Raw genomic sequence first — 11263 nt, 5'->3', positions numbered from 1 at the left:
TGTCATATGTAACATGTAGGACACATTTCCAGACTGTAGGATGGACATACCCAAAGGGCTCATCTGCAGGGCAATATAGGAGAAGAAAAACCTTTTCCTTTGTCCTTCCAAGATCTAGTCCAATATTTACCACAAAAGTCCATTGAAGGGAATTTAAGCCTCAAATACAACCATAGTAGAGGGTTTGCATGCGAGTCAAGTATGTAGGTTTCATTTGAAAAGTTCCTTAAGACTACTAGTACCATGCAAATAATTACAGCATACACAGAGGAGCGCGGCCTATAATGGAAGACATTTACAACAGGCCATAATGCTTTTTTAATTCCTGCCATAAATTTCCGATTGGTCACTGCTGAACGTGGCTTTAGTTAAATCCACATCAGCACTAATATGTACGTTACTCCCCTTGAATGGCTTCTATTATCAGCACCAGTCATGTGCTAATGGGGTAAAGTGAGGGCAAATGGCTAGGATATGCCATCACGCTATGATCGGTGGGTCTGAGCCCCACCAATTTATAGAATAAAGGGGCCACAGCGCTGCATTCCCTTCTAGGATTTCTCTGCGGAGACCACCCAGCTGTACAGAGATTTGCAGCACAGCCCCATTCAAGCTGCAGTTCTGTACAGCTGGGTAGTCTCCGCAGAGAAATCCTAAAAAGGGGATGCAGCCCTTTGGCCCCTTTATTCTCAAAATTGGTGGGGCTCAGACCAAAAACAGGCTAGAATGGGGCTGTGCTGCAGTACACGTCAAAGATGAGTGGCCAGGAGAGTCATCATGAGAGGAAAACCTAACAGACACAGGGCTACATAGAGGTCCCAGAGATCAGACCCCCAATGATCATAAAGTAATAGCATAGCCATACACCATAACTTTATAAGATGAGAATATTCCTTTGAAAGGGTGGTGAATTTTTAGAAATCTGCTCAAGTAAAAGGACCCTTCGAGATGCCCTTAAATAACTATTATTCCTCGACACCCTCCCCTCCAAGTGCAGTAAACCAAAAAAAAATAAAATAAATTCCAGTGCAGTTTAGAATTCAAATCTCAACATGGATTTGTTGCTTATGGGACCATATGGGCCATGGGTACCATTTATCAAGAACAACAACCAGGAATGTCCCTCTAACTGGTCAGCCAGTTCCACGTTTTCTTGGAATATATCCAGCAGAGCATGCTGGGACTTGTAGTTGTGGGATAGTGGTAAAATGCAGGAGAATACGCAGAGGGGATCGTTTGTGGTGTTGTGCTTGTAAGACTATTCTAATCATTGGTCAATGTGTATATAGGCACCAGCTCATATCCCATAAAGGCCATACAATATAATTACATGCCGAATTCTCCACATCTTCCTGTTCTAGACACAGTGCAGTAAGTCTACACGACGTTGGTGGAAAGATTTCCAAAAAAAGAAGTGACTGTCCAGACATCAGCACTGAAGAGTTTAAGTATTTCAAAGTTTTCCCAAAATGCTTTACTGTGAAGAGACAAAAAGGCCACTGGGGATGGCAGAATGCCTTCACGTCATGTAAACTTTAAAAAGTGCCCCCATTAGGATGCAGGGGATACAGTTCAGAAGAACAGAGGCGTCAGGTCTCCCCTTTTCCAGAATGGTAGTTTCTCCTCCGTAGCTTATGGAATGACCGAATGTATGATGCAGCTTATAAAAGGATTTGGGCAACATGAGGAGAATGGGTACTTGCCACGGCCGCCAACAAAGGCAAGTCATTGGATTCAATCCTGAATGGGAAACAGAATGCAGAGGACACCAGTTACAAGAATATCCACATTACACAGCATACACACACGAATCAGCAACCTCCAGCTGTTCAGCGACTACAACTCCCAGCATGCTCCATTCAGGTCTATGGGAGTTACAAGAACAGTCACGCAAGCATGTATTCTGAGAGTTGCAGTTTCACAGGAGCTAGAGTGCCGAAGGTTGCTGACCCGATAGTCTGTGTTCACATCATGGCACACATTTGGTGGATAAAAAAAAGCAATGAAAAACTTTCTGATGTAAACTCAGAACCCATAGCCCAATATATTCAACTGTACGCCAATCGGCTGCCAGACATGTACTGTATACTTTTAGGAGTGCTCATCTGTATTGAAAAGATTTTCATACAGTGAAATACAAGGGATGGCGGTGCACACCCCCAGAGCAGGCTTATGGACGCCTATCAGCATATACATTGGGAGTTGATTCTGGTGAAGTGAACAGTGGCTTAAGGTGTATGGCCAGCTTAGGCTACTTTCACACTTGCGGCAGAGTGATCCGGCAAGCAGTTCCATCGCCTGCAAAACGTATGCCAACTGATGGCATTTGTAAGACTGATCAGGATCCTGATCAGTCTTAAAAATGCCTGATCAGTCAGGAAAAAGCATTGAAATAACGGATCCGTCTTTCCGGTGTCATCCGGCAAAACTGATCCGGATTCCGGTATTTTGAATGCCGGATCCTGCACCAATACATTCCTATGGAAAAAAAATGTCGGATCTGGCATTCAGGCAAGTCTTCAGTTTTTTTCCGCCAGAGATAAAACCATAGCATGCTGCGGATTTATCTTTTGCCTGATCAGTCAAAAAGACTGAACTGAAGACATCCTGAACGGATTACTCTCCATTCAGAATGCATATATATACCTGATCAGTTCTTTTACGGCATTAAGGGCTCTTTCACACCTGCGTTCTTTTCTTCCGGCATAGAGTTCCGTCGTCGGGGCTCTATGCCGGAAGAATCCTGATCAGTTTTATCCTAATGCATTCTGAATGGAGAGAAATCCGTTCAGGATGCATCAGGATGTCTTCAGTTCCGAAACGGAACGTTTTTTGGCCGGAGAAAATACAGCAGAATGCTGCGCTTTTTGCTCCGACCAAAAATCCTGAAGACTTGCCGCAATGCCGGATCCGGAATTAATGCCCATTGAAAGGCATTGATCCGGATCCGGCCTTAAGCTAAACGTCGTTTCGGCGCATTGCCGGACCCGACGTTTAGCTTTTTCTGAATGGTTACCATGGCTGCAAGGACGCTTAAGTCCTGGCAGCCATGGTAAAGTGTAGCGGGGAGCAGCATACTTGCCGTCCGTGCGGCTCCCGGGGCGCTCCAGAGTGACGTCAGGGCGCCCCAAGCGCATGGATCACGTGATCGCATGGACACGTCATCCATGCGCATGGGGCGCTCTGACGTCATTCTGGAGCCGCACGGACTGTAAGTATACTGCTCCCCCGCTCCTACTATGGCAACCAGGACTTTAATAGCGTCCTGGGTGCCATAGTAACACTGAAAGCATTTTGAAGACGGATCAGTCTTCAAATGCTTTCAGTACACTTGCGTTTTTCCGGATCCGGCGTGTAATTCCGGCAAGTGGAGTACACGCCGGATCCGGACAACGCAAGTGTGAAAGAGGCCTAAGCCCTTTTGACGGAACTCAGTGCCGGAAAAGAAAAACGCTAGTGTAAAAGTACCCTTAAAGAGGTTTTCCAGGACTTAGGAAGAGCACTGCAGCCTCTTCATCTTGTGACGTCACATTCATCAGTCACATGTCCTTCTGCAGGTCAGTCCCTTTCAAGTGAATGAAACAGAGCTGCAGTACCAGGCACAGCCACTAGACAATGTACCACCCTGGGCCTGACTGAAGAGGCGAATACTTTTACCTGATCACTGGGGCCTCTTCTACGGGCTGTTTAAATGGGTTTTCCGAGATTTTGTTACCGATTACCTATCCTCAGGAGAGGTTATCAGTATTTGATCCGTGGGGGTCCGACACCCAGTACCCCTGCTGATCAGCTGTTTTGGGAAGGCAGCTGCGCTCCTGTGAGCACCGCGGCCTTCTCGCAGCTTACCAAGCACAGTGTCGTACATTATATAGCGGCTGTGCTTCGTATCATGCGCAGCCCCATTCACTTCAATTCTAATCCAATCAGATTCCACCTTTCATTTTTCAAAGGAGCTGTGAAAAATGAAAGGTGGAATCTGACTGGTTGTTATGGGCGGCTAAGCCAGATTTCCTTTACACCAGTTTTGATAAATCTCCCCCTAAGTGTTTTAACTAAATGAGTTTGGTAAAAAATGCTACCATCCATCTATGAGGTCATTCAAGACATATATTAGCATAAAACATGAGACAACCTTGAGAAAAATAAAAGATACTAAATTGAATACAAATAACACATTAAAATAGATAATAGCCCTAGCTACAGTATATCTGATGGTTACATAAAAAAATCCAGACAGTTCTCATATGTACAGTGTCCATATTCATCAGTTACTTGTACTAGTAACTGCTCAGACTGCTGGACTGATCAAAGAGCAATTACTGAAGAATATATGGGAAGGGTAGTTATGAGATTGTGTGGGTCGCTTATGTACCCATCAGTTATATTGCTAGCTATTAGCCCTTTTATTCATTTTGTATTTTATCTATTTTTTCCCTCAAGTGGCTATCTTTGTGCTTTACATTTTACACGAATATGTCTTGAGTGACCTCCAAAAGCAATGTTCTTGAGTCTGCCTGACTGCATGTTGGGAGTGGTGGTTTTATAACAGCTCTAGACACTGGTGACCAATGTTCTAAAAAGACCTTTACATTTATTTTAATTCCTCCTATAAAGACTGTTGTACCAATGACATAATGACGGTAGATATTCCAGAGATGGCCTGTGATCATGGGTTCATTAGCTTAGACCACTTTATTGGAAGCACTCACCCCAACACGATTCCAAGCTCTTTCACATGGACTCGGGTGTGTCCCCTCAGGTACTCCGAAAGCATTTTACTTTTCAAGTACAGCTCTTGTAGTTTGTCCTCTAGATGCATCACACACTTAATGGGGTGGGAAAAAAAAATTTAAAATTTGGTTTAGGTCTATCACTAAATAAAAGCTAAATTAAATGATTTAATGACTTCTGAAACAATATGTACAATAATCTACACCACATACAAGAAATCAGAATATACGGTAAATGGCAGCTAAACATGTAGACAAAGCTAATGTTAAAGGGAACCTGTCATGTTGGACCCCATGTCTGAGCAGATTTATATATAGTTTTGTGGGGATTCGGGGGCAGACTGGAGCCTACAGTGGCCCTAGGAGGTGGGTGGGAAGTAAAAGTGGCCCCATTTTGTAGGGGGTCCAAATTGACATAAGGTGGGGCAACACAAGTAGGCATGGTCAGCAATTGCATAGTGCAAAATACCGTCCCAGCAGAACCAGGTACACTGCCCCAAAAGCTGTCCTCATTGGTGGTCAACTATAGCTGCCATTTTCAGCCCTCCTCCTCCAGTTGTCTCCGATTAAGATATGGAGCAGGGAGATTAGGAGGCAAGATTTGGGCCACAGTAGTTAAATTTAGGAGGACATGTGTTTTCACTGGCCGGGTACATGAGTATCTGCATTAATTACCACTGAGAGCTCTTTATGTACCCGGCCAGCAACAGAGGAGGATATTTCCCTGTAGGGTCTATGGCCAGTCCGCCCCTGTGGGGATTTAATATAACTTGTGGTCTCATCAGTGACGGACATATCTGAGCATGCACATTGAAGAGCAGACGGATCACTGATAACTCCACCCACCTGGCTCCTAAAACACAGAACGAGCAGAGATTTAAATATATTGCCTGCAGATAGGACTGAATTTAATGGGGACTGGTTCTCTTTAAGACTAGCATCATTCATACTGCTTCAAAAAAGCTCAAAAGAGGTTTCCCTCCTAAATAATTGATCTGCCAAATCTCATACTACACACAGCCCGACATGGGGAGTGCCATGATGAGACGGTGCCCACGCTTTCTAATGAAAGCGCATTATAAAATGGAGCTATGCCCTGGAGTCACTTTAGGCCACAGTTTACAGATCCGCTTTATCGGCAACTTTCTTGTATTTGGCAGATTCCTAAATCACTATCTTTATGAGGCAAAGGAAGAACAGGAAATTAAAGAAGCACTCCAGCAAAAGAGTGCCTTGTGTATACCCAATTTAATCGAGTTAGCTACAGATCTATTGGTACATAAGTACAAGTCACTTTGAGATTCAACAGTGCCCATCTTAAATCAATAAAAATGGAGATCAATTACTAAGTCTGCAACAAAAGACCCCAAAGTGCATAAGGTCTGATAGTGGCAACTCTTTCTGACCAGCGGAGTACTTACAAACACAGGGGGGGTTCTCAGCTTGTGGAGCTGTAAAACGGATTGAAGCAAACTGCACACTTGACTGGACACCAAGACTTCTGTACCAAGCTTCATGCTGTCCGTGGTGGTCTTCTGGCTGCTGACAACCTGCACACTGCATTTATCCGTGTCTGCCACTATGCACACGGCTTCTGCAAGGGGCTCATCCAGGACAGGGTGCTGGAAGCAAAGACAACGGTTTTAACTCCTCGGCTTAACGCTTATTTTATACATGTGCAGAAGATCTATTCACAAGCTTTTTTTGGTATGCTAATAGTTATATTACAGGCATTTTTAGAAAAGAGGCAGAATGGATAAAAAAAAAATATAAAAAAAAATTCGATGAGCATAACTTACTGATCCGTCACAAGTGCAGTGACCACCGTTTACCAGCTCCTTGGCGATTTCCACCTCCTGGTTCCATCTTGACACACAGGAGATGCCCATTCAGCGTGCGTGCATTTTCTGCATGTCGAGATGGAATGAAATAAAGTGGAGACCAGCGGGAATGGCAGCTGTGGGGATCGGTAAAGTGAGAAATGCTTATTTATTAAATTTTTTTAACCCATACTGTCCCATATGTTTTATATGTAAATGTTTTATTCTGCTTGACAACCACTTTAATAAACTGTCTATATCTATCACACACACACACACTTTCTCTCTCTAAGGCAACATTCACATTTGCGGGCCGAAAAAAAAATAAACGGATGACGTTCCCTATGGCATCCGTTTTTTGTTTTTTTTTGCGGATCCATTGTAACAATGCCTATCGTCCGCAAAATGGACAATAGGACATGTTCTATTTTTTTGCAGGGCTACGGAATGCACATACAGATGTGGATAGTACACGTGTGCTGTCCGCATTTTTTGTGGACCCATTGAAATGGATCTGCATTATATCCGCAAAAAAAAACTGACACAAAATAATCAATCACTCTCTCGCGCTCTCCAAGGGCTGTTTTCACACGAGCGGATGCAGTGCGTGTCATCCACAGCGTAAATGACAGCCAAGCCCCGGACAGCAGAGACACGGAGCAGTAACATGACTGATAACGCTCCGTGCCTCTGTGATCTTTTTACTACAAAATCACAGTGAGATAAAGTGGTCACTGTGATTTTGTAGTAAAAAGATCACAGAGAGGCACGGAGCGTTATCAATCATGTTACTGCTCCGTGCCTCTGCTGTCCGGAACGGGGCTTGGCTCTCTTTAACGCGGCAGATGACACAGCATTTGCTCTTTATTATGTCCCTGCACAATTATTTGGAACAGAAACTATTCCACTCAAACAAACTTATGTTTTAGCCCACATTGACACAAACATTGTGGCTTCTGTTCATTCTATGCAATGCAAGTGTGAACAGAGCCTTATTTTGGGGGCAATGTCACCTGACCGTATGCACCAACATACGTGGGTTGAGTGAGCGAGGCTGGCCGTCAAGCATGGCTTCAGCTTCTCAGTACTTGCAATCCCGTGAAGCACCATATCAGGCATATATGTGGAGCAGTAACCACCAAACAGAGACCTCCCAAAGTTTTTAACACTTGGGCTGCTGATGAATTCAGATCTAGAAGAGGAAAAAAAGGGTTAAATAAAATCTACAACCTCCCCAACACAGTATGAACTATGACAGAAGACATGATCCGTTTTACAGTAAGTGATTTTCAGAAGGTTACACCTAAACTGAAGGATGGCCTCAAGTTCAGCCAGGTTTCAAGAGCCAGCATAATGCAGTCTGCTGCACTACTATTTAATATATGAAAAACATAAAAATGGTTTCACCAAGTTCCCATTTATATATATTTAGATGTTGTCCACCAGGCACCATAAAGGCAATAAATCCAGAACTGCTCCTGCAATTACAGAAGCCATGGCTCCAGGGCGAGGAATGCTAGTTCAGCTCAGTAGGAGCTTTATACACCTATACATGGGATTGGATCCAACACCAACTGGACAAAGTGACCTGCAGTCAATTTTATTTAACGACCTTGTACACCTTTTTAGGATAGCATTTTACTTATTCGGGGGTAGAAATCATTTTTTCAATTGGTCTTTATTAAAAACGTTCAGCAGTTCCTGAGATAAAAGGGTTAGACAAATCTGTTTGTTTGCAAGCAGTGACTGTTTTCTATGAATCTTGTCATCTGATGGCTCATGTGGAGCTCTTATATCTGATTTCCTGACCGCAAACGTTTAAGCCATATTCTTATCAGTTTGACAGAAATGAATTATAATTGTGTTTATGAGGTTAGGAGATCAGAGATAAGAGCTAAACATGAGCCTCATGGCATTCATAGAAAACAAAGCCTCAGGTTACAGACTGTTTTTTAATCCTTGTATCTCAGAAATGGCTTAACATTTTTAATAAAGACCAATTGAAAAAAATATTTTTAGCCCAAAATTTGTAAAAATTCTTGTTCATAAAGAAATTCCCCTGAAGGTGAACATAGCCTTTAAAGGAATACTGCAGGGCTGCAGCATGACTCAAACACAATTTAAGGATCTCCGACTTTGTACTAGGGTTAGCAGAGTATCAGTTGTGCCTGGAGCTTATACATTGTGTGGGGGAGGAAAGCATCATGAGAAATGCTGATTTATCATATTATATACAGCATCACTGCAAGTACTCTCTAAGAGGAATCTCTCTTTACTTAATCTATGTCCTACCTGGGAATTGGAAGCTCTACTTCTGCATAGTCATTGTTGTGGTCCCAGTCTTCTGAATGGGTGCGATCTGTGTTCAGCTCCTCGTCACTGTGGCCCAGGGCACTGTCATAACTCTTGTTCCTTGGAAGGTTTCCCTCCAGCCTGCCTCCTCTCGTTTTGAGTGGATCCCCACAGGGGATACTTCGAGAGGCCATCTGAGGAGGGTGGACTGTCAGGTCATTCTCACAAGTTCTTTCCTCCCTGTGATTATATGCTACTACACTAGACACAAAACATTTTTCTGATAATAGAGAATTACAGGAAAGAGATTCTGCTGTATTAGTTTCAATGTTGTTACCCTCCACAAAATACTCGTCAAATAAACTGGAACCTCCCTCACAAGAGGGGATCCGTGAAAGCATTTTCCTCCTTCGGTGAGCAGCACGGAAGTCACTTTTGGACTCGCTTGACTGTTCAGGCTTTACGTTGTTCTCTACTTCATTCCTGGAGGTCTCCAGGTCGGAGTCAGAAGATGGGGACCAGCCCATTCTGAAGGTTACTTTCCCTGGAGGAGGAGGAGAATTATCCTCTTTAAGGTCTGAACGAAGTACTTCCTTTGCCCATTCGGACAGTTGCACTGGAGAGCTAGCTTTTTTGTCATATTTGCCAGCAGAGTGGTGGCCTTTAACATGGGATGTAAGAGAATCCGAGGTAAACATGTCTTCAGCTTTGTAAGCTGGTGTTCTCGTGACTGAAACCAAAGACTCTACTTTGGCTTCTTTCACCAATGTTACAGTTTCTTTACAAGAACCTTCATTACGTAAAATAGCTCCATTGCTAGTAGGAGGTGCAACAGTTCTCTGGGTCAACTGAAAGCAGCCACCACTTTTATTTTCTGCGGTCACTGAAATTTCAGAAGGCTCAAGTCCACTGCCATTTTGAGGTGATCTAGAGGGCAGAGAAGGAGACAACAGGGCAGACTCATTGTTCAGTGTTATGACCACATATTCCGAGTCTTCTACCTCCCCCTTCTCAAGTGAAGTTGTCACATTACTGCCCTGTACAATCTGCTCCCCTTTCTTCAAGACTCTGCTGTGAACCAGATGGTTCTCCTGAAGTTCAGAGCAACGGATGAAATAGGTAAGGACATACAAAATGCGCTGGACCAAGTCTTTACGTTTTCCTACAACAACAGTTCGAGTCATTCTGACAGGAGACCCTATAGCTCCATAGAGATCACCTATAGGAGTGAGAAAAGGAAAAGGGTTCATAAGAATCTTAATTGGAAAGCAACAGACCTTTACACTATCCTAGCACAGATGTTAGGCTCTGGAATCCACAACACTGACATACAGTGCTTTGAAAATGTATTCATAACCCTTGTACTTTTCCACATTTTTTCATGTTACACCCACAAACTTAAATGTACTTTATTGAGATTTTATGTGACAGACCAATACAAATAAGGCTACTTTCACACTCGCGTTTGGTGCGGATCCGTCTTGTATCTGCACAGACGGATCCGCACAGATAATGCAAACGCTTGTATCCGTTCATAACGGATCCGTTTGCATTATTCATAAAAAAAAAAAAAGGTCTAAGTCAAAACTGATCCGTCTTGACTTACATCGAAAGTCAATGGGGGACGGATCAGCTTTCAATTGCACCATATTGTGTCAGTGAAAAACAGATCCGTCCCCATTGACTTACATTGTAAGTCAGGACGGATCCGTTTGGCTCTGCGTCGTCAGACGGTCACCAAAACGCTGCAAGCTGCGTTTTAGTGACCTTCTAAAAAAAAACGCAACGGAGACCAAACACAGCCAAATTGATGCATTATGAACGTATCCGTATCCATTCAGAATGCATTGGGGCTGAACTGATCCGTTTCAGGGCTTTCACAAGCGGCCCAAAACGGATCTCACAAGCGGACCCAGAAACGCCAGTGTGAAAGTAGCCTTAGGCTACTTTCACACTAGCGGCAGGACGGATCAGACAGGCTGTTCACCCTCTTTGATCCGTCCTGCTGCTATTTCGCCGTGCCGCCGCTCCGTCCCTATTGACTATAATGGGGACGGGGGCAGAGCTCCGGCGCAGCACGGTGAAAGGCCGCCGGACTAAAAGTACTGCATGTCGTACTTTAGTCCGGCGGCCTTTCGCCGTTCTGCACCGGAGCTCTGCCCCAGTCCCCATTATAGTCAATGGGGACGGAGCGGCAGTCCGGCGGCACGGTGAAATAGCAGCAGGATGGATCCGACAGGGTGAACAGCCTGTCGGATCCGTCCTGCCGCTAGTGTGAAAGTAGCTTTAGCAAGTATGTGTGAAGTGAAAAGAAAATAATTCATGGTTTTTAAAAAATGTCATAAATATCTGGAAAGTGTGGCGTGCATTTGTATTCACCCCCCCTTAGTTAATACTTTGTAGGACCACCGTTTGCTGCAA

The 11263-nt window shown here is 43.9% G+C and overlaps 1 protein-coding gene across 3 annotated transcripts in view; it reads right to left on the bottom strand.

Annotated features, from left to right (window-relative positions):
- Positions 1-320: 320 nt before the first annotated feature.
- The window catches only part of FNIP2 (folliculin interacting protein 2), a 74692-nt gene continuing 63749 nt past the window's right edge, over positions 321-11263 (bottom strand). For all 3 annotated transcript variants that reach the window (XM_040418604.1, XM_040418602.1, XM_040418603.1), the window contains 5 exons: positions 8843-10061; positions 7586-7742; positions 6152-6352; positions 4710-4825; positions 321-1740 (listed from right to left, as the gene is read on the bottom strand). In XM_040418604.1, coding sequence (XP_040274538.1) covers positions 1662-1740; positions 4710-4825; positions 6152-6352; positions 7586-7742; positions 8843-10061 — 1772 coding nt within the window. In that variant the 3' untranslated portion in view covers positions 321-1661. The remainder of the gene's footprint in view (positions 1741-4709; positions 4826-6151; positions 6353-7585; positions 7743-8842; positions 10062-11263) is intronic.

This window comes from Bufo bufo, chromosome 2 (assembly GCF_905171765.1).
Source record: "Bufo bufo chromosome 2, aBufBuf1.1, whole genome shotgun sequence".
NCBI classification, from domain to species: Eukaryota; Metazoa; Chordata; class Amphibia; order Anura; family Bufonidae; genus Bufo; species Bufo bufo.
The sequence above is the reverse complement of the archived record's forward strand: the minus strand, read 5'-3'. Positions and strand labels throughout refer to the sequence as shown.